Genomic DNA, 27924 nt, shown 5'->3' with positions numbered 1-27924 from the left:
GGAGAGTGGAGCGGGGGGGGGGAGAGCAGGGGGCAGAGAGTGGAGTAGGGGGGGGGGGAAGGAGAGGGGGGGGGGGAGTGGAGCGGGAGGAGAGCAGGGGGAGAGAGTGGAGCGGGGGGGGGAGAGAGAGTGGAGCGGGGGGGGAGAGAGTGGAGCGGGGGGGGAGAGCGGGTAGAGAAAGTGGAGTGGGGGGGGGAGTGGAGTGGGGGGAGAGCGGGGGGGAGAGAGAGTGGAGCGGGGGGGGGAGAGCGGGGTAGAGAAAGTGGAGTGGGGGGGGGGGGGAGTGGAGTGGGGGGGAGAGCGGGGGGAGAGAGAGTGGAGCGGGGGGGGGCGGGTAGAGAGAGTGGAGCGGGGGGGGGGAGAGGAGTGGAGCGGGGGGGGGGGGGGGGAGAGCGGGTAGAGAGAGAGAGTGCAGCAGTGGGGGGGGAGAGTGGGGGTAGAGAGAGTGGAGCGGGGGGGGAGAGTGGGGGGGAGAGAGAGTGCAGCAGTGGGGGGGGAGAATGGGGGTAGAGAGAGTGGAGCGGGGGGGGGAGAGTGGAGGGAGAGAGAGAGTGCAGTAGTGGGGGGGAGAGTGGGGGGGTAGAGAGAGTGGAGCGGGGGGGGAGAGTGGGGAGAGAGAGAGTGCAGCAGTGGGGGGGGAGAGTGGGGGTAGAGAGAGTGCAGCGGGGGGGGGAGAGTGGGGGGGAGAGAGAGTGGAGCGGGGGGGAGAGTGGGGGGAGAGAGAGTGGAGGGCGGGGGGGGAGAGTGGGGAGAGAGAGTGGAGCAGTGGAGGGGGGGGGGGCGAGCGAGAGATTTTCCGAGCTCAGAGTTCCACGCCGGCTTCTGCTGTGGACGCTGCTGTTGGCTCTCACGTTCGCTGCTCTCGCCCATGAGCCCGTGAGTCCGTGAGCTCGTGAGCTCGTGAGCTCCCTCGCCCAAGGTGAGGGAAGCGAGGAGGAGTTTCGTCGGCGAGTTGTTTCGGATTTTTAGTGTCGCCAGCGAAGGGGCCCCGCGAGTGAGAGTCGGAGAGAGGGCGGCTGCGAGCGAGGGGGAGGGCGCGTCTCGGAGGGGTCGGGGGTGTCCGCGCGGAGTTGATGCCATCGACCTCCTCCTCGCTCTCTCTCTTTCTCTCTCCCTGCGACGAGGTGAGAGGGGCGGGGGGAGGGTGGGGAGAGTAGGGTGGGAGGAGAGGGGGTGGGGGGAGGAGGTGCGGGGAGGAGGGGGGGGGGGAGAGGGTGGGGGGAGGAGGAGGGGGGAAGGAGGGGGGGAGAGGGGGGAGAGGGGTACAGAGAGGAGTGGAGAGATGAAGGCGGTTAAGGAGGGGAGTTGATGCCATCGACTCCTCTTCGCTCTCTCTCTGTCTCTCCCTGCGACGAGGTGAGAGGGGCGGGGGAGAGGGGGGAGGGGGGGAGGGTGGGTGGGGGGGGAGGAGGAGAGGGGGAGGAGGCGGAAGGAGGGGGGGAGAGGGGGGGAGGTAGAGAGAGGAGTGGAGAGATGAAAGCGGCGTTAGGGGGGAGTTGATACCATCGACTCCTCCTCGCTCTCTCTCTGCGACGAGGTGAGAGGGACGTGGGAGAGGGGGGAGGGTTGGGGGAGAGGTTGGGGGGGGGGTACAGAGATGAGCGGAGGAAGGAGAGATGTACGAGTGTTGAACTTCTTTCGCACCGCACGTAGCCAGCCGTGACTATAATCGGAGGTGCGGGATGAAGAGATTTGGAGGAGATGAAAGGAGAGTGGAGGAGAGGACGATGAGGAGAGAGGGGGAGAGCGAGGGGGGAGAGACAGAGAGGGTTGGGATGGGGGGGGGGGGGAGATGCCGAGTAGATTGAGGGGAGATGAGGAAGATGAGCGAGATGGAGCAGAGATGACGAGAGAGAGGGGGGGGTGTGGAGAGAGTGGAGTTTATTGTTAAATTTAAATCACAGTTCCTATGATTACTGTTGTTACATCGTTGTTATCGCGTTATTTACGTGATTTCGAAAACATATGGGTAATCTAAATTGTGTTATGGTTGTGAGAATTTTATTTTAATATTTTTATTATTTTATTGTTTCCCTTCTACGTGACTTTACCGAAAGAACCAAGAAGATGAAATTGTATTATGGTTGTTATTGTTTGACTTGCATCATCACACTGGGATTTTTGCACGCAGCGGTTTTTTTTGGGAATATTTTGCTGGTTTATCCAGGATGTTTCTGTTTGCGCGTCGTCGCTTTAAGATGTTCTGTGTTCATGTTTAGTTTTTCGATTTAAAGCTTTCGTGACTGCAGGGATTCATCTTTTTGGTTCTTTCGGTAATGTCACGTAGAATGGAAATAATAAAATAATAAAATTAAAACATCATTAAATAATTCTCACGACGTTTCGGCCACAACGCAAGCAGCCGTCCAAGCCTGGGGTGTGTCATTCAGACTCTGTCTTCTCGACAGACCTGTTCTCCACCTGAGGACGACTGCTTGCGTTGTGGCTGAAACGTCGTGAGAATGATTTTATTATCTTTTATTTTTATTATTTTATTATTTCCATTATTTCCATTCTACGTGACTTTACCGAAAGAACCAAGAAGATGAATCCCTGCAGTCACGAAAGCTTTAAATCGAAATTTTATTATGTTTTATTTTTATTATTTCCATTCTACGTGACTTTACCGAAAGAACCAAGAAGATGTTTAGTTTTGTTTCGATTGCACGCCCGACTCATGAAGAGCAACACGGCTCGCAGGGCTGTACCAAGTGAATGAAACTTGAAACTTGAACGGAGATGAAAGCGAAGAGAGAGGAGGACGGATGGGGAAGAGGTGATGAGAGGTGAGGGAGGTGTGCAGACGAGGGGAGGAGAGGAGAGCTGAAGAGAGATGTACAAAGAAAAAATTAACCCGTAAAAACAAAGTTTTTTCACTATAAATCCTTTATATGCGTGGCGGCTAGAGTCCTCTCGTCCTCTGGCTTGAGATGGCTGCCACCTATGGGGTCAGATGATTGTCTGCCAGCATTAAGCAATTGGTAATTAAATATATATATTTTTCCCTAAACAGTGTAAAGTTATGGGAAAAAAATTTTTTTTCACGAAAATAAATTGTCACGCACAACGAGTCTGTGTGCAAAATGTCAGCTCGATTGGATCACGGGGAAGTGGGTTAAAAAACGACCGAAAGATTTACACGGGTCGTAAGCGCGCAAGCAAGCAAGCAAGTGAACTTAATATAAAGGATTTAAAAAAAAAGGAATTTTATTTGAAACAAAAAAAGTTTAAAAGAAATAAAATAAAAAGAGAGACGAGAGAGATGCAGAGAGTTGAATATCGATACATGGCTGGGGATGACAGAGAGGAGGGGATCTGAAGGGGGGTGGGGGGGCCGTCCCTAAATGACGTCACGCACCTAGAGGGAGAGGGGGGGGTCAGACATTTGTGACGATGTGTGACGATGGGGGGGGGGAGGGGGGTTTGAGAAATGTGACGTCACATCAAAATACGCAACTTTAAATAAATATAGACAACACGTTCTACTTAATTAAATAGACTTTTTAAGAAACGTATTCTCCTACAACATCAGAGTGCAGCAGCGCCACATTAAATACGCACTACAATGACAATAGTTTAAGGCGATTTGAAGCATGTTTTATTTTTTGGGGGGGTGGGGGGGGGGCAGAGCTTTGTGACGTCATATTTGAGGGGGGGGGGGGGGTCTGACTTTTTGTGACGCCGTGTGACGATTGGGGGGGGGGGGGGTCAAAAATCGTCCAAAATCGCGTGACGTCATTTATGGACGGCCCCCGGGGTTGGGGGGGCGGGGGCGGGGGGTTGGGGGCGGGGGGGTGGGGGGCTGATGGGCGGGGGGTGTTGGTACTTGATGAGCGGGGTACTGTGAGCAGGTCATTACACTCGCTATGGCCTCCCCTAGGTCGACTCAGCAGCCTCAAACGAGTACCTGGTGCGGTGTGCAGTAAACATCGCTCGCACTGGGAGGAGACAAAGGCGGCCGGGCGTGGGTGGCTGGCCACCCACCCCCTCGTGTGCCGTTCCGGCCTTCATAGGTGATCGCTAACAGCACTTGCCCCTAGAGTCTGTTAAGGCTATATGGGGGATCTTTGGTCTTTGTACCCCTTCATAGGCGCTGCTACTCGCTTACAGCACTTGCCCCTACAGTCTGTTAGAGGCTACACGGGGCGGGCGGGGGGGGGGCCTTTGTCTTTTGTTGTGACCAACTCGGGGAGCGGTGGCGCTGCGGTTAGCGCCGCGAAGCCCGCAGGGAGCCGAGTTCGATTCCCGGGACCGTCACTGCCAAGCCCGCTGACGATCATCTTGAGTTTGCAGTCTGCATCAAGAGGGTGGGGGGTGGGGTGAGTTGGTCGACATCCCAATGCGTGACAAACGGAGGGGACAACTTTTTTTTAAATCCTTTATATTAAGTTCGCTTGCTTGCTTACGACCGGTGCAAATCTTTCGGTCGTTTTTTTAACCCCACTTCCCCGTGATCCAATCGAGCTGACATTTTGCACGCAGACTCGTTGTGCGTGACAATGCATTTTCGTGAAAAAATGTTTTCCAAAATTGTACACTTTTTTAGGTAAAAAATAAATTATATTTAATTACCAATTGCTTAATGGTGGCAGGCAATCATCTGACCCATAGGTGGCAGCCCATCTCAAGCCAGAGGACGAGAAGACTCTAGCCGCCACGCATATAAAGGATTTATAGTGAAACACTTTGTTTTTTACGGGTTAATTTTTTTTGCTGTCAATTGGCTCGGTGACCTCCCTCCGATCTGAGACTCGCGCACACCCCGTCAACCCGTACGGCGTGGCCCCCCTACCCCCCCTCCCCCCCGAGGTTCTTTGTACGGGGACATTTGAGTTGTTTAAAGGTCCGTGCGTCGCGCAGCCGTTTCACGACGGATTTTCTGGGTGAACGTTGAGATGTGTACGGGGCAGGGGTGAATAATAGTGTCTGAGTTGGTCCGTAATAAGGTAGGGCACTGATAGGGGGTTGACAGATATGGGAGTGTGTGGGTGAGTGTGTGGCTGGATGAGTGAGTGAGTGGGTGGATGAGTGAGTGGGTGGGTGAGTGAGTGGATGGATGGGTGAGTGGCTAAGTGTGTGGGTGGGTGGGTGAGTGAGTGGATGGATGGGTGAGTGGGTGGATGGGTGAGTGGGTGAGTGAGTGTGTGGGTGAGTGGGTGGGTGAGTGAGTGGGTGAGTGAGTGGGTGAGTGTGTGGGTGAATGGGTGGATGGGTTAGTGTGTGGGTGAGTGTGTGAATGGGTGAGTGAGTGAGTGGGTAAGTGAGTGAGTGGGTGAATGGGTGAGTGGGTGAGTGTGTGGGTGAATGGGTGAGTGTGTGGGTGAGTGTGTGAATGGGTGATTGAGTGAGTGGGTAAGTGAGTGAGTGGGTGAATGGGGTGAGTGGGTGAGTGTGTGGGTAAGTGATTGGGTGGATGGGTGAGTGAGTGAGTGTGTTGGTGAGTGGGTGAGTGAGTGGGTGAGTGTGTGGGTGAATGGGTGAGTGGGTGAGTGTGTGAGTGAGTGTGTGAATGGGTGAGTGAGTGGGTGAGTGAGTGGGTGAATGGGTGAGTGTGTGGGTGAGTGTGTGGGTGAGTGAGTGGGTGGATGGGTGAGTGAGTGGGTGAGTGAGTGGATGAATGGGTGAGTGTGTGGGTGAGTGTGTGAATGGGTGAGTGAGTGGGTGAATGGGTGAGTGTGTGGGTGAGTGTGTGGGTGAGTGAGTGGGTGGATGGGTGAGTGAGTGGATGTGTGATTGGATGAATGGGTGAGTGTGTGGGTGAGTGTGTGAATGGGTGAGTGAGTGCGTGAATGGGTGAGTGAGTGCGTGAATGGGTGAGTGAGTGGGTAAATGGGTGAATGGGTGAATGGGTGAGTGAGTGAGTGGGTGAGTGAGTGGGTGAATGGGTGAGTGAGTGGGTGAGTGAGTGTGTGTGTCATACCTGCCAATTCGTACGGTTCACCCCGTTCTCTTTGCACATGGAAATTGAGTTGTAAGTTCCATATTGCGAGCAGCCGTTTCAAAACGAGAAACAACACAAGTCAACAATGGTGTGTGCATCCACACATCAAGTAAGCAGCATCAGCATGCAAGATCACAGACAGTAGCATGATGAGCTTCATCATTGACACCGACGATCGACACGAATACGTAAAAAGTTTTAGTTTCGTTACATAATTTTACTTTATTTGTGTTTATCCCTTGTGATGGGACTTTCTTTGTAGGATGAACTTTGAGATGTATAAGAGAGCTGGTCTGTAATGAGGTAGGGCACTGAAAATGGATTGACAGGTTTGTTTATGAACTTTTAAATCCAGATTCCAAACTCATTTCTTTCGAACTGCCAACTTTGTGTTTCGTTTCTTGTCCTTCCACCGCACCTCTGATTAGCCACGGTTGGCTACGTACGGTGCGAAAGAAGTTCAACATACATCTGAACCGGTCCTGGTCCTGCCCTAGGTCGACTCAGCCTCAAATGAGTACCTGGTGCGGTGTGCGAACATCGCCACTGGGGAGACAAAGGCGGCCGGGCGTGGTGCTGGCCACCCACCCCCTCGTGTGCCGTGCCGGCATTCATAGGCGCTTAGATACCGTCTAACGGCACTTGCCCCAACAGTCTGTGAAGGCTACACGCTGGGGGCCTTTGCCTTTGTTACGAACAATGAGCTCCGTTGTGGGAGCGCTGCCTTCTGTACAATCCACTCACTCGGAGACGGACGCCTGTTTGGACGATGACTCAGAGGGGGGATGATGATGATGGTGGTGGTGATGGTGGTGGTGATGGTGGTGGTGATGATGATTATGATGGTGGTGATGATGGTGGTGATGGTGGTGGTGGTAATGATGGTGGTGGTGATGGTGGTGATGGTGGTGGTGATGATGATGATGGTGGTGGTGGTGATGATGATGATGATGGTGGTGATGATGATGATGGTGATGATGATGATGGTGGTGGTGATGGTGATGATGATGGTGGTGATGATGGTGGTGGTGATGGTGATGGTGGTGATGATGGTGATGATGGTGGTGGTGATGATGATGGTGGTGATGGTGGTGATGATGGTGGTGGTGATGATGGTGGTCATGGTGGTAATGGTGGTGGTGGTGATGATGATGACGGTGGTGGTGATGATGGTGGTAATGATGGTGGTAATGATGGTGGTGGTGCTGATGATGATGGTGGTGGTGATGATGGTGGTGATGATGGTGGTGATGATGGTGGCGGTGTTGGTGATGATGGTGGTGATGATGGTGGTGGTGGTGATGATGATGGTGGTGGTCATGGTGGTAATGGTGGTGGTGGTGATGATGATGACGGTGGTGGTGATGATGGTGGTGATGATGGTGGTAATGATGGTGGTGGTGCTGATGATGATGACGGTGGTGGTGATGATGGTGGTGATGATGGTGGTAATGATGGTGGTGGTGCTGATGATGATGACGGTGGTGGTGATGATGGTGGTGATGATGGTGGTGATGATGGTGGCGGTGGTGGTGATGATGGTGGTGATGATGGTGGCGGTGGTGATGATGATGATGGTGGTGATGATGATGGTGATGATGATGGTGGTGATGATGGTGGTGATGATGATGACGGTGGTGGTGATGATGGTGATGATGGTGATGATGATGGTGGTGGTGACGGTGATGATGACGGTGGTGGTGGTGATGATGGTGGTGATGATGATGGTGGTGGTGGTGATGGTGGCAATGATGGTGGCGGTGGTGATGATGGTGGTGATGGTGATGGCGGTGATGATGGTGGTGATGATGGTGGCGGTGGTGATGATGATGGTGGTGATGATGATGGTGGCAATGATGGTGGCGGTGGTGATGATGGTGGTGATGGTGGTGGTGGTGATGATGATGATGGTGGTGATGATGGTGGTGATGATGGTGGTGATGATGATGGTGGCAATGATGGTGGCGGTGGTGATGATGGTGGTGGTGATGATGGTGGTGATGGTGGTAATGATGGTGGTGATGATGATGGTGGTGATGATGATGATGGTGGTGGTAATGATGGTGGTGATGGTGATGATGGTGGTGGTGATGATGGTGGTGATGATGGTGGTAATGATGGTGGTGGTGATGGTGGTGGTGATGATGATGATGGTGGTAATGATGATGATGATGGTGGTGATGATGATGATGATGGTGGTGATGATGATGGTGGTAATGATGGTGGCGGTGGTGATGATGGTGGTGATGGTGGTGGTGATGATGATGATGATGGTGGTGATGATGGTGATGGTGGTGGTGATGATGATGATGATGGTGGTAATGATGGTGGTGATGGTGATGGTGGTGATGATGATGATGGTGGTGATGATGATGGTGGTGGTGATGATGATGATGGTGGTGATGGTGGTGATGATGATGATGGTGATGATGATGGTGGTGATGATGATGGTGGTGATGGTGATGATGGTGGTGATGATGATGATGGTGATGATGATGGTGGTGGTGATGATGGTGGTGATGATGATGATGGTGGTGGTGATGATGGTGGTGATGATGATGGTGGTAATGATGGTGGCGGTGGTGATGATGAGGATGGTGGTGATGATGGTGGTGATGATGATGATGATGGTGGTAATGATGGTGGCGGTGGTGATGATGGTGGTGATGATGATGGTGGTGATGATGGTGATGATGTTGGTAGTGGTGGAGATGATGATGGTTCAATGTACCGTATTAGCTTGTTTGCCCGTCCTAGGACGGAAGCTGTCATATTTACGAGAAAAATTATCAGAGTATAATTGTATCTTGTGTAATTTTAATGGCAGTGAATCTTGCATAAAAGTGTGCCATCAAACACCTCACTTCATGTCACTGTAGCACTGTATATAAGTGACATTCAAGTTGTTAAAATTCACCGTTCTGATACTTTATTCTGTTCTGCTGACGGTCGCTGGGGTTGAAATAAATTAGAATTCGATACAATGTCTGGAAAATCACCGAGAAATTGTCTTTACCATAACGTAGAACCATAAATTAGACTTACCTTTTGCAGAAGAAATGAATAAAGACACCAAATCCACTTTGTTGCTGCCTAGAATTATTTATGAGATTCACTTTCAATAACGAAACGTCAAACTTAATTAAAGTGAATTTGCGAAAGAAAAAATTGATTCCCGCTCGATCTTCTGGGTGAGTGTAAAAATCCACGCGCTCATGAATATTAATGATGAGGGGTGCGGTATGTGTAGTGACGTCACGCGCTCATGAATATTAATGACGGGGGTGCGGCATGTGTAGTGACGTCACGCGCTCATGAATATTAATGATGAGGGGGGGCATGTGTAGTGACGTCACGCGCTCATGAATATTAATGATGAGGGGTGCGGCATGTGTAGTGACGTCACGCGCTCATGAATATTAATGATGAGGGGGGGCATGTGTAGTGACGTCACGCGCTCATTAATATTAATGATGAGGGGGGGGGGCATGTGTAGTGACGTCACGCGCTCATGAATATTAATGAAAGGGGCATGTGTAGTGACGTCACGCGCTCATTAATATTAATGATGAGGGGGGGGCATGTGTAGTGACGTCACGCGCTCATGAATATTAATGGTGAGGGGGGCATGTGAAGTGACGTCACGCGCTCATGAATATTAATGGCAGGGGCATGTGTAGTGACGTCACGCGCTCATTAATATTAATGATGAGGGGGGGCATGTGTAGTGACGTCACGCGCTCATGAATATTAATGACGGGGGGGGGTGCGGCATGTGGAGTGACGTCACCAGCTCATGAATATTAATGACGGGGGGGGGGGTGCGGCATGTGGAGTGACGTCACCAGCTCATGAATATTAATGACGGGGGGTGCGGCATGTGTAGTGACGTCACCAGCTCATGAATATTAATGACGGGGGGGGGTGCGGCATGTGGAGTGACGTCACCAGCTCATGAATATTAATGACGGGGGGTGCGGCATGTGTAGTGACGTCACGCGCTCATGAATATTAATGACGGGGGGGGGTGCGGCATGTGGAGTGACGTCACCAGCTCATGAATATTAATGACGGGGGGTGCGGCATGTGTAGTGACGTCACGCGCTCATGAATATTAATGATGGGCGGGGGTGCGGCATAAGGAGTGACGTCACGCGCGTTACACACAAACAGACATTCTCGACTCATTATATATATTGAATTTTTTTTTTACCAAGTAAGGCCCACTGAGCAATGTAGTCTACTCGACAGACCTGCTCTCCACCTGAGGACGGCTGCTTGCGTTGTGGCCGAAACGTCGTGAGAATTATTTTATGTTTTATTTTTTATTATTTTATTATTTCCATTCTACGTGACTTTACCGAAAGAACCAAGAAAATGTAGTTCTTTTTCAAAAGCGACCTGGCCACAAATGATAGCTCAACTAAAGTCCACTTATCATCGTGTGGACATTTATAGCAGCAGCCGAATACTCTAAACGCCGTGATGATGTTGATTCTAAATGTGGAGGGAAAACCCGGAGGACCCGGAGAGAAATCCACGCGACCACGGGGAGAGAGACACGCAGACTCCAAATATACAGCAGCAGGCGTAGTCAGGGTTGGGATCGAACCCACGAACTCCTGTGGACCAGGCGAGGTAGTTAACATCTCTTAGCCACCGTGATGATGATGAGAGAGAGACACGCAAACTCCAAATATACAGCAGCAGGCGTCAGGGTCGGGATCTAACCCACGACCTCCTGTGGACCAGGCGAGGTAGTCAACATCTCCTAGCCACCGTGATGATGATGATGATGAGAGAGAGACACGCAGACTCCAACTATACAGCAGCAGGCGTAGTCAGGGATGGGATCGAACCCACGGCCTCCTGTATACCAGGCGAGGTAGTTAACATCTCCTAGCCACCGTGATGATGATGAGAGAGAGAGTCACACGCAAACTGCAAATATACAGCAGCAGGCGTAGTCAGGGTTGGGATCGAACCCACGACCTCCTGTACACCAGGCGAGGTAGTCAACATCTCCTAGCCACCGTGATGATGATGATGATGAGAGAGAGACACGCAAACTCCAAATATACAGCAGCAGGCGTCAGGGTTGGGATCTAACCCACGACCTCCTGCACACCAGGCGAGGTAGTTAACATCTCCTAGCCACCGTGATGATGATGAGAGAGAGAGAGAGTCACACGCAAACTGCAAATATACAGCAGGATAACTTCATGAACCGGGTCAGGACTCATCTTCTTGGTTCTTTCGGCGGAGAACAGGTCTGTCGAGGAGACAGAGTCTGAATGACTACTTGCGTTGTGGCCGAAACGTGAGAATAATTGTATTATGTTTTATTTTTATTATTTTATTATTTCCCTTCGACGTGACGACTTTACCGAAAGAACCAAGACGATGAATCCCTGCAGTCACGAAAGCTTTAAATCGAAATTTTATTATGTTTCATTTTTATTATTTTATTATTTCCCTTCTACGTGACTTTACTGAAAGAACCAAGAAGATGAATCCCTGCAGTCACGAAAGCTTTAAATCGAAATTTTATTATGTTTCATTTTTATTATTTTATTATTTCCCTTCTACGTGACTTTACTGAAAGAACCAAGAAGATGAATCCCTGCAGTCACGAAAGCTTTAAATCGAAATTTTATTATGTTTCATTTTTATTATTTTATTATTTCCCTTCTACGTGACGACTTTACCGAAAGAACCAAGAAGATGAATCCCTGCAGTCACGAAAGCTTTAAATCGAAATTTTATTACGTTTCATTTTTATTATTTTATTATTTCCCTTCTACGTGATGACTTTACCGAAAGAACCAAGAAGATGAATCCCTGCAGTCACGAAAGCTTGAAATCGAAATTTAAATGAGACAAGTTGAGAGGAGTCTGGGCGACTGCCCCGAGCCCTGCACTTTGGGGGGCGGGGGGGTGAGTTGCCCCGGGCCCCGCACACCCCCTTCATAGGGACGGCTCTGCCCCCGTATCCGCACCGCACTGGGTCGGCCTTGAAACTGGATGAACTTGATAAGAGCTTCATAGCTCATCGGATTCCTTCCAGTCGAGATGAACATTCTCGTTCTGACTATAATTCCACAGCGCGTTAGGGGAGCCGAGGTCACATCAGACAGGGATGCGATGCTGCTCACGCCCTGTCGCCTCCCTATCGCTCTTCTGTCGCTACTGCCGAAAGTTAGAGAGAGAGGGGGGTAGATAGGGGGGGGGAGAGTAGAATAGCACTTGTCAAAAAAAGATAGAAAACAGGGTGAAACAGAGGAGGGAGAGAGGGGGTAGAGAGAGAGAGAGGAGGAGAACAGAGCGTAAAATCTTTCGTGAAATATTTCATTTAAAAAGGGGGGATGGAGGGCACATAAAGCAAAGCATTGAAAAAAAAAACAAAAAAAAACGAAACGATGAACGAAGCAAAGTGCCGACTACACCGAGCATCTTCTTGTTTCATCTGCATCGTAAATAAAAAGAGAGAGAGAGGGGAGAGATCGCTGGAAGAGTGGGGAGAGAGTAGAATAGTGAGGGGATTGTTTGTTGTGTTGTGGTGGTGTTGTTGTTGTGAGGGGATTGTTGTGGGGGTGTTAGATTATTTTTTATTTCGCTCGTCGCCCTCTGTAACTCGTGTTCAGTCCGCTAAAGTTGCGTTTCGAACGCGTTTCTGAGGTGAATGTCGCCTCGCTCTACGCATTGGTGCGGTTTTTGAAAAAATGAAACGAAACATTTTTTTGTGTTGTTGCGTTGTCGGTCGGTTTGGTTGGTGGTGGTGTTGTGAGGGGGTTTGTGTGGTGGTGTTGGTGTGAGGGGATTGCTTGTTGTGTGATGTTGTTGGGGTGAGGGGATTGTTGTCTTTGTGGTGGTGTTGTTGGGGTGAGGGGATTGTTGTGGGGGTGTTATATTATTTTTTAAATCCTTTATATTAAGTTCGCTTGCTTGCTTGCTTGCGTGCTTGCTTGCTTGCTTACGACCGTGCAAATCTTTCGGTCGTTTCTTAATCCACTTCCCGTGATCCAATCGAGCTGACATTTTCCACACAGACTCGTTGTGCGAGACAATTAATGTTCGTGAAAAAAAATTCCCAAAATTTTACAATTTTTAGGCAAAAAAAAATTATTTTACATATATTCAAATAGAACTCATTCATGGTTTTGGCTGAACGTCACAGTGTAAGAGCCCAGAGCGTAACCCCTCCACAGGCCGTGGCGGAGTAGCGCAGTTGGTAGCGCCCTCGCTTCCCATGCCAAAGGTCGCGGGATTCCCGCGTCCTCCACAGGCGAATATATTTTAAAATTCTTTATATTAAGTTCGCTTGCTTGCTTAGGACCGTGCAAATCTTTCGCTCGTATTTTATCCCACTTCCCGTGATCCAATCAAGCTGACATTTTCCACACAGACTCGTTGTGTGTGACAATTAATTTTCGTGAAAAAAAAATTCCAAAATTTTACACTGTTTAGAGAAAACAAATTAAATATTTAATTACCAATTGCTTAATGGTGGCAGACAATCATCTGACCCATAGGTGGCAGCCATCTCAAGCCAGAGGACGAGAGGACTCTAGCCGCCACGCATATAAAGGATTTATAGTGAAAAACTTTGTTTTTACGGGTTTACTTGTATTTTGCCCGTCACCCTCTGTAACTTGCGCTGCGTCCACTAAAGTTGCGTTTCGAACGCGTTTCTGAGGTGAATGTCGCCTCGCTCTACGCACTGGTGCGTTTTTTTAAAGAATCAAACAAAAAAAAATGTTTGTGTTGTAGCGATGTCGGTCGGTTTGGTTGGTGGTGGTGTTGTGAGGGGGTTTGTGTGATGGTGTTGGTGGGAGGGGATTGTTTGTTGTGTGATGTTGTTGGGGTGAGGAGATTTTTGTCTTCGTGGTGGTGTTGTTGTTGCTGTGAGGGGATCGTTGTGGGGTGTTAGATTATTTGTCTTTTGCCCGTCGCGTTGCGTCCGCTAAAGTTGCGTTTCGAACGCGTTTCTGAGGTGAATGTCGCATCGCTCTACGCATTGGTGTGGATTTTGAAAGAATCAAACGAAAAAAATGTTTTGTGTTGTTGCGATATCGGTCGGTTTGGTTGGTGGTAGTGTTGTGAGGGGGTTTGTGTGGTGGTGTTGGTGGGAGGGGATTGTTTGTTGTGTGATGTTGTTGTTGTGGTGGTGTTGGTGTGATGGGATTGTTGTCTTCGTGGTGGTGGTGTTGTTGTTGTGAGGGGATTGTTGTGGGAGTGTTAGATTATTTGTCGTTTGCTTGTCGCACTCTGTAACTCGCGTTCAGTCCGCTAAAGTTGCGTTTCTGAGGTGAATATCGCCTCGCTCTACGCATTGGTGTGGTTTTTGAAAGAATCAAACGACATTTTTTTTTGTGTTGTTGCGATGTCGGTCGGTTTGGTTGGTGGTGGTGGTGTTGTGAGGGGGTTTGTGTGGTGGTGTTGGTGTGAGGGGATTGTTTGTTGTGTGATGTTGTTGGGGTGAGGGGATTGTTGTGTTCGTGGTGGTGGTGTTGTTGTTGTGAGGGGATTGTTGTGGGGGTGTTAGATTATTTGTCTTTTGCCCGTCGCGTTGCGTCCGCTAAAGTTGCGTTTCGAACGCGTTTCTGAGGTGAATGTCGCCTCGCTCTACGCATTGGTGCGGTTTTTTTAAAGAATAAAACGAGAAAAATGTAACAAAAAAAAGAGAGGGAGAGTTGGTGGGGGGAGTAAGGGAGAGACAACACAGGGACGCATTGAGAGAGTTGTGAGAGAGAGAGAGAGCAGAGGTCAGAGGTCAAGGAGAGCGATGGAAGATGGTGGTGGGGGGAGAGGCACGCGGAGAGGAAAGAGACTTTTTGACTTTTAAACAACTTTCATTGCCGCCAGCAGCAAAAAGCACCGGAGGCGATTCCGAAACACACGGTTGTGGCGGTGGTGGTTGTTGTGATGGTGGTTGTGGCGGTGGTTGTTGTGGTGGTGGTGGTTGTGGTGGTGGTTGTTGTGGTGGTGGATGTTGTGGTGGTGGTTGTGGTGGTGGTTGTTGTGGTGGTGGTGGTTGTGGTGGTGGTTGTTGTGGTGGTGGATGTTGTGGTGGTGGTTGTGGTGGTGGTTGTTGTGGTGGTGGTTGTTGTGGTGGTGGATGTTGTGGTGGTGGTTGTGGTGGTTGTGGTGGTGGTGGTTGTTGTGTTGTTGGTTGTTGTGGTGGTGGTTGTGGTGGTTGTTGTGGTTATGGTGGTTGTGGTGGTGGTGGTTGTTGTGGTTATGGTGGTTGTGGTGGTGGTTGTGGTGGTTGTGGTTGCGGTGGTGGTGGTTGTGGTGGTGGTGGTTGTGGTGGTGGTGGTCATCGCGGAGAGGAAAGAGAGAGCGAGGAGGGGAGAATGGAGAGAGATGTGATGAGAGGAGGGAGAGAAGTAGTGGAGGGGGGGGGTAGAGAAAGTGAGGAGGAAGAAAGAGAGAGGGGGGGGGGGCAGAGAGGGGGGAGAGAAGTCGTGGAGGGGGGGGGTAGAGAAAGTGAGAAGAAAGAAAGAGAGAGGGGGGGGCAGAGAGGGGGGAGAGAAGTCGTGGGGGGGGGGGGGTAGAGAAAGTGAGAAGAAAGAGAGGGGGGGGGCAGAGAGGGGGGAGAGAAGTCGTGGGGGGGGGGGTAGAGAAAGTGAGAAGAAAGAGAGGGGGGGGGCAGAGAGGGGGGAGAGAAGTCGTGGGGGGGGGGTAGAGAAAGTGAGAAGGAAGAAAGAGAGAGGGGGGGGCAGAGAGGGGGGAGAGTGAAATATAAACGGAGCAAAGGGGAGAGAGAGCGGAGAGTGACGCGGAGATAAGCGAGAGTTATGTGGAGTTTAGGAATGAGAGTGTGTGTGTGTCTGTGTGTGTGTCTGTGTGTGTGTCTGTGTGTGTCTGTGTGTGTATGTTTGGGGCTGTGCGTGTGTCTGTGTGTGTGTCTGTGTGTGTATGTGTGTGTCTGTGTGTCTCTGTGTGTGTGTGTGTGTCTGTGTGTGTGTCTGTGTGTGTCTGTGTGTGTATGTTTGGGGCTGTGCGTGTGTCTGTGTGTGTGTCTGTGTGTGTATGTGTGTGTCTGTGTGTCTCTGTGTGTGTGTTTGTGTCTGTGTGTGTGTGTCTGTGTGTGTGTCTGTCTGTGTGGGGCTGTGTGTGTGTCTGTGTGTGTGTCTCTGTGTGTGTGTCTGTGTGTGTGTCTGTGTGTGTGTTTATCTGTGTGGGGCTGTGTGTGTGTGTGTCTGTGTGTGTGTGTCTGTGTGGGGCTGTGGTGTCTGTGTGTGTAGGTGTGTCTGTGTGTGTCTGTGTGTGTTTCTGTGTGTGTCTGTGTGGGTGTGTCTGTGTGTGTGTCTGTGGGTCTGTGTGTGTAGGTGTGTCTGTGTGGGTCTGTGTGTGTAGGTGTGTCTGTGTGTGTATAGGTGTGTTTCTGTGTGTGTGTAGGTGTTTCTGTGTGTGTGTGTCTGTGTGTGTATGTCTGTGTGTGTCTGTGTGTGTATGTCTGTGTGTGTATGTCTGTGTGTGTGTGTCTGTGTGGGGAGCGGCAATGTAGCGGTCAGCGCTGCGTCACGTGACGAAACCAGCGAACCGAGTTCCATTCCCGCTCACGGCAAACACCGGTGACGATTACTCGAACCGGTCCTGGGCTTCTCCTAGGTCGACTCAGCCTCAAATGCGTTCCTGGTGCGGTGTGTAAATCATCGCCACTTGGGAGACAAAGGCGGCCGGGCGTGGTGTTGGCGACCAAACCCATCATGTGCCAAACCGGCCTTCATAGCTGCTCGCTCACAGCACTCTTGCCCCAACGGTCTGGTCAGGCTATACGGGGGATCTTTGTCTTTGTCTGTGTACAGGGAGCGGTGGTGGAGCGGTTAGCGCGCTGCGCGACGCTACGAACTCGGCGACCCCAGTTCGATTCTCGCTCACGGCGAACACTTGAACCTGAGCCTTCGCATTGGTCGCCTCAGCCTTAAATGAGTGCCCAGTACGGTGTGTACACATCGGCAACAGGGAGACAAAGGCGGCCGGGCGTGGTGCTGGCCACCCACCCCTCTCTCGCCTGCTTGCTCACAGCACTTGCCCCAAAAAAGTTGTTCGAGGCTACACGGGGGACTTTTTTCTTTGGATGCGCGTGTGAGTCATGAGCGTGGGAACGTGCCAGTTGATGAGTATGCGAGCGTGTGACTGTGTGTGTGTCTGTGTGTGTGTCTGTGTGTGTGTGTATCTGTGTGTGTGTGTCTGTGTGTGTCTGTGTGTGTGTGTCTGTGTGTGTGTGTCTGTGTGTGTCTGTGTGTGTGTCTGTGTGTGTGTGTGTCACTGTGTGTGTGTCTGTGTGTGTGTCTGTGTGTGTGTCTGTGTGTGTGTGTCTGTGTGTGTGTCTGTGTGTCTGTGTGTGTGTGTCTGTGTGTGTCTATGTGTGTGTGTCTGTGTGTGTATCTGTGTGTGTGTGTCTGTGTGTGTCTGTGTGTGTGTGTGTCTGTGTGTGTGTCTGTGTGTGTCTGTGTCTGTGTGTGTGTGTCTGTGTGTGTCTGTGTGTGTGTGTCTGTGTGTGTGTGTCTGTGTGTGTCTGTGTGTCTGTGTGTGTGTCTGTGTGTGTGTGTCTATGTGTGTGTCTGTCTGTGTGTGTCTGTGTGTGTGTGTGTCTGTGTGTGTGTCTGTGTGTGTGTCTGTGTGTGTCTGTGTGTGTGTGTCTGTGTGTGTGTCTGTGTGTGCTCGCTAACAGCACTTGCCCCTAAAGTATGTTAAGGCTATATGGGGGATCTTTGTCTTTGTGTGTGTCTGTGTGTGTGTGTCTGTGTGTAGCGGTGAGCACGCTGCGCTATGAACCCGGCGACAATTATCTGAACCGATCCTGGGCTACCCTGGGTCGACTCAGCCTCAAACGAGTACCTGGTGCGATGTGTAAACATCGCCACTGGGGAGACAAAGGCGGTGGGGCGTGGTGCTGGTCACCCACCCCCTCGTGTACAGTTCCGGCCTTCATAGGTGCTCGCTAACAGCACTTGCCCCTACAGTCTGTCAAGGCTATACGGGAGATCTTTGTGTGTGTCTGTGTTTGTCCAGCAAAAACAACCCCCTACCTCCTCGTGGTGCCGGACGGCAACGGTGTGGTGGGCAGTGCCGTGGGGGGATGGCCAATGTAGATTGGCCTTTCCCCTCATGGCGTTTTTAACCACCACAGCGGCCAAATGGGGGCTCTGGACGGGTGCGAGGGGCTAGTAACCCCTCCACCTTCAATTAACTACCACTAAACTACGAGGTAAAACATTTATTAAGCATGTGCCGGAAGCCCCGGGGGGACAGGCGTCTATGGCGTCTCCTGGCCAAACCCCATTTGGCAGAGCCAGGAAACTGAATCCTTACCCTCGGGGCTCCTCCAGAAACAACAAAAAACCACTACGGATGGCCACGTGGAATGTTCGAACGCTCACTGCGGAGGAGAGGCTGCCACTCCTCTGTCAGGAGCTGGACCGGTACCGCCTGGATCTCTGTGGTATTCAGGAGGTACGGTGGACTGACTCTGGCTCCTGCCACCATGAGGGGTGGACAGTCCTCCACTCGGGGCAGGAGACTGCCAAACAACAGGGAGTGGCTCTTCTTCTGAACAAAAGAATGAAGGGGGCGTGGGAGCGTGGCGGTGAGGTGTGTGAAGCTGTAAGCCCCAGGCTACTTTGGGCTCGCCTTCCCATCAACCAGATGCAAGGAGTGGTGGTCGTGGTTACTTATGCCTCCACCGAAGACGAACATCCGTGGAGGGATGCAGGCAAGGCCGATTAGTCAAATGCCTTCTATGACCTCCTGTCAGAGGTGGCCCCTTGGGATAGAGTCATCTTGTTGGGTGACTTCAATGCCCGAGTTGGTCATGATGTTGCACCTGGTCTGGAGTGATTGGAATACATGGCCCAGATCGGCTCAATATCAATGGTAGGAGGCTGCTAGATTTGTGTGCAGCTCATGGGCTTGTAATTACCAACACGCTGTTCCGGCATCGGCGCATCCACACAACAACATGGATGCATGCCGGGTCCAAGCAAGAACATCTGCTGGACGACATAGTGACAGAACAGTGGATGCGGGCCCATGTCCTTGACACCAGGACCTATCGTGGAGCTGATCTGCCCACTGACCATCGACTTGTCATCTGTAAGATGCGCCTGCCATTCTTCAACTCCGGTGGTGGGTATATATTCAGGATTCCACTCAAACCCATAGTAGCATGGTCTCAGCTAGCTGATGAAAGTTGCAAGCGATAATTTCATCATCGCTTGCGGCTGGGGTTGGCATCGTCCCCCACTCCTCCTGATGTCGAGGGAAAATGGGCGAGGTGTAGGACTGTGGCTCATGCAGCTGCAATGACTGCTTTGGGTACACGGTCCAGATCTCCTCAGAGAACCTGGCTGACAGAGGAGGTGTTCAGGCTGGCTGAGAAAAAGCGACAGGCCCACTCTCTTCGTCTACAGCATCCCACGTCAGAGAATGAGGAGGTTTACCGCAGCCTTTTGCTTGGAGGGTCGGAGAGCCGTGAGATGCTGCAAGGATGGTTGGTGGTCGCGGGTTGCTGAGGAGATGGAGTCTGCCTCAATGGCCCGCGATCACAAATCGCTCTTTCACTCCATCAAAAAAGTAACCTGCAGCACCACACCTATTACCATCATTAGGGGAAAAAACGGTGATCCAATCTCCGACCCCCAGGAACAGGTTTGCAGATTTGCTGAGCATTTCTGTGAGGTCCTGGGGGAGGGGAAATCCCTCAGCATGGAAAACGTGGGGCAAAGTGGGGATGACCCTGCTGAGGCTGCGGTGCCTCAAATATTGGAAGAAATAGTCACCCCCTGTGAGTGGCTGGCTGAGGTGCCATCTGTTGAGGAAGTACTGAAGGTGATCCAGAGCCTGAGACCAGGAAAGGCACCGGGCAGAGATGATCTTCCAACCGAAATGCTGAGGGAGGGTGGCGTTTGTGCACAGACTGCCCTACATGACATCATAACAACAGTCTGGACCACTGGATGGGTTCTGCAGGATTGGAAGGATGCTCTGGTGGTCGCCCTCTTTAAGAAGGGGGACCGCACAGACTGTAACAACTACAGGGGCATCTCACTTCTCAGTGTGCCTGGAAAGGTCCTGGCAAGGATTGTTCAACATCGCCTTGCTAGGCATGCTGAGGAGAGGCTTGCGGAGCCTCAATGCGGTTTCAGGAAAGGGCGGTCCTGCACAGATGCCATATTTTCTGTCCGTCTGGTACAGCAGAGGTGTAGGGAATTCCCACAAGACCTACATCTCTGCTTCATTGACCTGGTCAAGGCCTATGATACCATCCGTAGGCCTGGGCTCTGGGTTATTCTTCATGCTTTCCTAGTCTCTGACCCCCTGCTCACGATCATTAAGGACCTTCATGATGGTGAATGGACCCGGGTAACACTCCGTGGTCGGGAGTTAGAGTCATTTCCTGTACAACTTGGGGTGCGACAGGGTTGTCCTCTGGCTCCCACATTATTTAACATCTATTTCGACCACGTAGTTCGTGAAGCCTTCAACAGCTGTACCAGAGGAATTTACATCTGGCACAACTACAATGGGAGGCTAATCGATGCCCGGGTGCGGTCAAGGGATGGCTCCCTATTGCTCAACCATGTTATGTATGCCTATGATCTGGTAATTGCTGCTCACTCAAATGAGGAGTTGGAGGTGCTGCTTCTGAACCTGAAGCTTGCCACTAAGAGGTGTGGCCTTACCATCTGCCCCACCAAAACTAAGCACCTGCCTTGGTATTTTGTACCAATTGGGAGTTGTGGGGGTGGAGAGTTTCTCATACCTGGGCAGTGTGCTCATGACTGGCTCCAGTTTAACAGCAGAGGTCTCACTTCTAATCAGTCGAGTGGCATTATCTTTTAATCAGTTGCGTAATGCTGTGTTGAAGCTACTTGGTATGTCGCTATGCACGAAGCTTCAGGTCTTCTCGGCCACAGTCATTCCCTCCCTTCTCTATGCTTGCGAAACGTCCCTAATGGAACATCTTCGCCGGTTAGAAACATTTAGGCTGGCCTGCCTACGATCCATTCTGGGTTTAACCAGGCTGAATTGCGAGAGGAGGTCACAAATCCTTGAAAGATCTGGACAAAGTCCCATCGGTGAGCTCCTCCAGCAGGCAAGGCTGCGTTGGCTGGGCCATGTAGCCCACATGCCCAGCCACCGCATGCCTGAACAGCTTTTGTTCGGCCGGATCGAGGGGGCTAAACGGGAGCGGGACGGGCTAGAGAAGAGATGGAGTGATCTGGTACAGGAGGGTGTGGAGCTGAGTGGACTTGCCAATGACTGGTATCAGCGGTGTCAAGATCGGCCTCTGTGGAGGAGGCTACTGGGCAGTTGGAGGCAGTTGCCCTCCAACAACAATGGAGGGCGGAGGAGCGACGTTCACAACAACGAGCGGAACGCCGGGTGGCTAAAGCACAGCAAGTTGGCACAGTAGGGGGCACAGGTGGTGCATCAGCCAGTCATCTCGGTCATCTCGGTCAGTCGACCCGTGGCACCTGCTGGGTCTGCCCCGTGACCTCCTGCCAGCGGGCGTTCGATACTTCACGTGGTCTCAAGGTGCACGTGGCCTGGCACAAGCGTCGTGGTGACGTCACCGCTACTTAGTGGCAATTGGCGGTTGTTGTTGTTATATGAACCGGTCCTGGTCCTCCTCTAGGTAAACTCAGCCTCAAATGGGTACCTGGGTACGATTTGTGAACATAGCCACGTGTTGTTCGGTGCCACCACGAGCACATCCAAAGACAAAGTTCCCCCGTGTAGCCTTAACAGACTGTTGGGGCAAGTGCTGATCGCGAGTAGCAGCACCTATGAAGGCCGGCACGGCACACGTGGGGCTGGGTGGCTAGGACCACGTCCGACCGCCTTTGTCTTCCTTTCGGCGATGTTTACTACACACCACACCAGGTACTCATTTGAGGCTGAGTCGACCTAGGCGAGGCCCGGGACGGGTTCAGATAATCGCCACTGGTTTTGGATGTGAGCGGGAATCGAACTCCGATCGCCAGGTTCGTCGCGCAGCGTGCTAACCACTACACCACCGCTCCCCCCATCACCACCACCATTAGAGCCCCTTACATCACCACCACCATCACAGCTTCTAGATCACCACCACCATCACAGCCCCTACATCACCACCACCACCATCACAGCTCCTACATCACCACCACCATCACAGCCCCTACATCACCACCACCACCATCACAGCCCCTACATCACCACCACCACCATCACAGCCCCTACATCACCACCACCATCACAGCCCCTACATCACCACCACCACCATCACAGCCCCTACATCACCACCACCATCACAGCCCCTACATCACCACCACCACCATCACAGCCTCTACATCACCACCACCACCATCACAGCCCCTACATCACCACCACCATCACAGCCCCTACATCATCACCACCACCATCACATCCCCTACATCACCACCACCACCATCACAGCCCCTATATCACCACCACCATCACAGCCCTTACATCACCACCACCACCATCACAGCCCCTACATCACCACCACCACCATCACATCCCCTGCATCACCACCACCACCATCACAGCCCTTACATCACCACCACCATCACAGTCCCGACATCACCACCAGGATCCTGCCATGCCCGCATCACAATCACGATCACTTTACAGCCGTCTCCGTACAACTGCTGCTCGAAGTGACGGCCCCACGTTCAGCGCTCTCTTGAGCTGGTGGTCTCGACAAGGCTGAGCGTTGTCAGCAAGTGTGAGTGTGGCCCGGCGTGGTGCTGGCCACCCCCCCCCCTCGTGTCGCACCGTGCCGGCCTTCATTGGTGCTGCTATTCGCTAACAGCCCTTGACCCAGCAGTCTTATTGGGGCTATACGGGGGATCTTTGTCTTGTCCATAGCAGCTGTGTATGAATGCCAGGCGCCTCTGTGCGTATGTACGTACATGTGTCCAGTCATTATTACATGAACCGGACCTGGACCTCCCCTAGGTCGACTCAGCCTCCATTTCGTAACTGGGGAGTCTATGGTGCAGTGTTGAGTCTATGGGCAGTGTTAGTCTATGGGCAGTGTTGAGTCTATGGTGCAGTGTGAGTCTATGGACAGTGTTGAGTCTACGGGCAGTGTTGAGTCTATGGGCAGTGTTGAGTCTGTGGTAAAATATTGAGTCTATGGGCAGTGTTGAGTCGGTGGTAAAATATTGAGTCTATGGGCAGTGTTGAGTCTATGGTGCAGTGTTGAGTCTATGGGTAGTGTTGAGTCTATGGTGCAGTGTTGAGTCTATGGTGGAGTGTTGAGTCTATGGTGCAGTGTTGAGTCTATGGTGCAGTGTTGAGTCTATGGGCAGCGATGGAACTGAACTCCGCAAAACTTCCTTCACAGGTGACGGGGCCTAGGGGCGTGGCCTGGACCACAAGGGGGGCGTCGCCTCGCCGTCTCCGACGCGGTCGACGCTCGACGCGGCTGACGTCACAATGGCCGTCTCCCCGGGGTCTATGACGTCGCTGGGGCGCGTGTGGGCGCTGCTGTCCGTGGTGGCTGCGGCCGCGTGCAGCGTGGGCTACCTGCTGCCCTTCTGGCTGCTGGGCGAGCAGATGGGCAGCGAGGTGTCGTTCGGCACGTTCAAGCGCTGCTCCTACCCAGCGCTCGTGCCCGGAGCCGACGGCCGACTGGTGAGACGGCGTCACGGTGGTTGCGGGTTTGATGGTGGAGATCGTGGTGGTGGTGGTGGGGGTGGGGATGGTGGTGGTGGGGGTGGTGGGGGGTGGTGGTGGTGGGGGTGGTGATGGTGGTGGTGGTGGGGGTGGTGGTGGTGGTGGTGGGGGTGGTGAGGGTTGTGGTGGTGGTGGTGGGGGGTGGTGATGGTGGTGGTGGGGGTGGTGATGGTGGTGGTGGAGCTGGTGGTGGTGGGGGTGGTGGGGGTGGTGATGGTGGTGGTGGGGGTGGTGATGGATGGGGGAGATGGTGGGGGTGGTGGGGGTGATGGTGGTGGATGGTGGAGATGGTGGGGGTGGTGGTGGTGGGGATGGTGGTGGGGGTGATGGTAGGGGTGGTGATGGTGGGGGTGGTGGTGGTGGGGGTGGTGATGGGTGGTGGTGGGGATGGTGATGGTGGTGGTGGAGATGGTGGTGGTGGTGGTGGGGGTGGTGGGGGTGGTGATGGTGGTGGTGGGGGTGGTGATGGATGGTGGAGATGGTGCTGGGGGTGGTGATGGTGGTGGATAGGGGAGATGGTGGTGGGGGTGGTGGTGGGGGTGGTAATGGATGGTGGAGATGGTGGTGGTGGTGGTGATGGGGGTGGTGGTGGGCGTGGTGATGGTGGTGGAGGTGGTGGGAGTGGTGGTGGGGGTGGTAATGGATGGTGGAGATGGTGGTGGTGGTGGTGATGGGGGTGGTGGTGGGCGTGGTGATGGTGGTGGAGGTGGTGGGAGTGGTGGTGGGGGTGGTAATGGATGGTGGAGATGGTGGAATTGGTGGATATGGTGGTTGTGATGGTACTACCGCTGATGATGCTACTGTTGCTAATGCTTACTGCTGCTCATGCTACTACTGCTGATGATGCTACTGCTACTACTGCTCATGCTACTCCTGCTGATGATGATACTGCTACTACTGCCGTCGATGCTACTGTTGCTGATGCTATTGCTGCTCATGCTGCTACTGGCGATGATGCTACTGCTGCTCATGCTACTACTACTGTTGATGCTACTGCTGCTCATACTACTACTGCTGATGATGCTACTACTGCTGATGATGCGAATGCTGATGATTTTTCTGCTAATGCTACTGCTACTGATGCTACTGCTGCTGATGCTACTGCTGCTGATGTTACTGCTGCTCATGCTACTACTGCTGATGATGCTACTATTGCTGATGATGAGAATGCTGATGATTTTCCTGCTACTGCTACTGATGCTACTGCTGCTGATTCTACTGCTAATGCTGCTGATGCTGCTACTGCTGCTCATGCTGCTACTGCTGATGATGCTACTGTTGCTGATGCTACTGCTGCTCATGCTGCTACTGTTGCTGATGCTACTGTTGCTGATGCTACTGCTACTTATGCTAATGCTGATGCTACTGCTGCTCATGCTACTGCTACTGCTGATGCTACTGCTACTATTGCTTATGATGCGAATGCTGATGATTTTCCTGCTACTGCTACTGATGATACTGCTGCTAATTCTACTGCTAATGCTGCTGATGCTGCTACTGCTGCTGCCGCCTAAATCTCTCCTCCCCTCCTTACCCCCCACCAACCCCTCTCCGGCGCAGCGCGTGGCGATGATGAACCAGTGCGGCCGCTACTCGAGCTGGGCGGCCGTCCCGAGCCCCGCGTGGCGGGGGGGCTGCCGTGGCGGGGGCCCTGGGTAGTGCCCTGGCCGTGGCGGGGGCCGTGCCACTCGCGCTCGGCTGCTGCCTGCGGCCCCTCGCCTCGGGGGCCACGCCACGCATCGCCTCCGCCCTCCACTTCACAGCCGTGAGGGAGGGGGGGTGGGTGAGTCGGGGTGGGGGGGGGGTGAGTGGGGGAGTGGGGGGGTGAGTGGGGGGGGGGAGTGAGTGGGGGGCTGAGTGGGGTGAGTGGGGTGAGTGGGGGGGAGGGAGTGAGTGGGGGGGGGGGTCAGTGGGGGTGAGTGGGGGTGTGAGTGGGGGGTGAGTGGGGGGGTGAGTGGGGGGGTGAGTGGGGGGTGAGTGGGAGGTGAGTGGGGTGTGAGTGGGGGTATGAGTGGGGGGTGAGTGGGGGGGTGAGTGGGGGTGAGTGGGGTGTGAACGGAGGGTGAGCGGAGGGGTGAGTGGGGTGTGAGTGGGGGGTGAGTGGAGGGTGAGTGGGGTGTAAGTGGTGGGTGAGTGGGGTGTGAGTGGGGTGTGAGGGGGGGGGAGAGTGGGGTGTGAGTGGGGGGTGAGTACGGGGTGAGTGCGGGGTGAGTGGGGTGTGAGAGGGGTGTAAGGGGGGGGTGAGTGGGGTGTGAGTGGGGTGTAAGGGGGGGGTGAGTGGGGTGTGAGTGGTGTGTGAGTGGGGTGAGTGGGGGGTGAGTGGGGGTGAGTGGGGGGTCAGTGGGGGTGAGTGGGGGTGAGTGGGGGGTGAGTGGGGTGTGAGTGGGCGGTGAGCGGGGGGTGAGCGGGGGTGTGAGCGGGGGGTTAGTGCTGGGTAAGTGGGGGGTGAGTGGGGGGTGAGCGGGGGGGTGAGTACGGGGTGAGTGCGGGGTGAGTGGGGGGTGAGTGGGGGTGAGTGGGGGGTGAGTGGGGTGTGAGTGGGGGGTGAGCGGGGTGTGAGCGGGGGGTGAGTGGGGGGTGAGCGGGGGTGTGAGTGGGGGGTGAGTGGGGGGGTGAGTACGGGGTGAGTGCGGGGTGAGTGGGGTGTGAGTGGGGGGTGAGTGGGGGGCGAGTGGGGGGTGAGTGGAGGGTGAGTGGGGTGTGAGTGGGGGGTGAGCGGGGGGTGAGCGGGGGGGTGAACGGGAGGTTAGTGCAGGGTGAGTGGGGTGTGAGTGGGGGGTGAGTGGGGGGCGAGTGGGGGGCGAGTGGGGTGTGAGTGGGGGGCGAGTGGGGGGCGAGTGGGAGGCGAGTGGTGGGTGAGTGGGGGGTGAGTGGGGGGTGAGTGGGCGGTGAGTGGGGTGTGAGTGGGGGTGTGAGTGGGGGGTGAGTGCGGGGTGAGTGCGGGGTGAGTGGGGTGTGAGTGGGCGGTTAGTGCGGGGTGAGTGGGGTGTGAGTGGGGGGTGAGTGGGGTGTGTGTGGGGGTGTGAGTGGGGTGTGTGTGGGGTGTGAGTGAGGGGTGAGTGGGCGGTGAGTGGGGTGTGAGTGGGGTGTGAGTGCGGGGTGAGTGGGGGGTGAGTGGGGGGTGAGTGGGGGGTGAGTGGGGGGTGAGTGGGGGGTGAGTGGGGGGGTGAGTGGGGGGTGAGTGGGGTGTGAGTGGAGGGTGAGTGGGGTGTGAGTGGGGAGTGAGTGGGGAGTGAGTGGGGTATGAGTGGGGGGTGAGTGGGGGGGTGAGTGGGGGGTGAGTGGGGGGTGAGTGGGGTGAGAGTGGAGGGTGAGTGGGGGGGTGGGGGGGTGAGTGGGGGGGTGAGGTGGGCGGTGAGTGGGTTGTGAGTGGGGGGTGAGTGGGGGGCGAGTGGGGGGGCGAGTGGGGAGTGAGTGGGGTATGAGTGGGGGGTGAGTGGGGTGTGAGTGGGGGATGAGTGGGGTGTGAGTGGGGGGTGAGCGGGAGGTTAGTGTGCGGGGTGAGTGGGGTGTGAGTGGGGTGTGAGTGGGGTGTGAGTGGGGTGTGAGTGGGGTGTGAGTGGGGGGTGAGTGGGGGGTGAGTGGGGTGTGAGTGGGGGGGGTGAGTGGGGTGTGATTGGGGGGTGAGTGGGGGGTGAGTGGGGGGGTGAGTGGGGTGTGAGTGGGGTGTGAGTGGGGGGTGAGTGGGGTGGTGAGTGGAGAGTGAGTGGGGTGTGAGTGGGGGGTGAGTGGGGGTGAGTGGGGTGTGAGTGGGTGGTGAGTGGGGTGTGAGTGGGTGTGAGTGGGTGTGAGTGGGGGGTGAGGCGGGGTGTGAGTGGGGGTGAGTGGGGGTGTGAGTGGAGGGTGAGTGGAGGGTGAGTGGGTGGTGAGTGGGGGGTGAGTGGGGGGGTGAGCGGGGGGTGAGCGGGGTGTGAGTGGGGGGGTGAGTGGGGGGGTGAGTGGGGCGTGAGTGGAGGGTGAGTGGGGTGGTGAGTGGGGAGTGAGTGGGGGGTGAGTGGGGGATGAGTGGGGGGTGAGTGGGGCGTGAGTGGGGGGTGAGTGGGGTGTGAGTGGGGGGTGAGTGGGGGGTGAATGGGGGGTGAGTAAGGGGTTAGTGCGGGGTGAGTGGGGGTGAGTGGGGGGTGAGTGGGGTGTGAGTGGGGTGTGAGTGGGGGGTGAGTGGGGGGGGGGTGAGTGGGGGTGAGTGGGGGGTGAGTGGGGGGTGAGTGGGGGGTGAGTGGTGGTGTGAGTGGTGGGGTGAGTGGGGTGTGAGTGGGGGGGGGGAGTGGGGGGTTAGTGCGGGGTGA

The 27924-nt window shown here is 53.9% G+C and overlaps 1 protein-coding gene across 1 annotated transcript; it reads left to right on the top strand.

Annotated features, from left to right (window-relative positions):
- Nucleotides 1-23131: 23131 nt before the first annotated feature.
- On the top strand, nt 23132-25393 carry LOC144735606 (LHFPL tetraspan subfamily member 6 protein-like). The gene is made up of 2 exons (XM_078618028.1): nt 23132-23596; nt 25199-25393. Exons 1-2 carry the CDS (start codon nt 23399-23401, stop codon nt 25295-25297), a joined length of 297 nt encoding a protein of 98 aa, XP_078474154.1. The 5' UTR covers nt 23132-23398; the 3' UTR covers nt 25298-25393.
- The last annotated feature ends 2531 nt before the right edge of the window (nt 25394-27924 follow it).

Source organism: Lampetra planeri, chromosome 56 (genome assembly GCF_965212315.1).
Source record: "Lampetra planeri chromosome 56, kcLamPlan1.2.h2, whole genome shotgun sequence".
Taxonomy (NCBI): Eukaryota; Metazoa; Chordata; class Hyperoartia; order Petromyzontiformes; family Petromyzontidae; genus Lampetra; species Lampetra planeri.
This window is presented reverse-complemented; position numbering and strand designations above follow the sequence as displayed.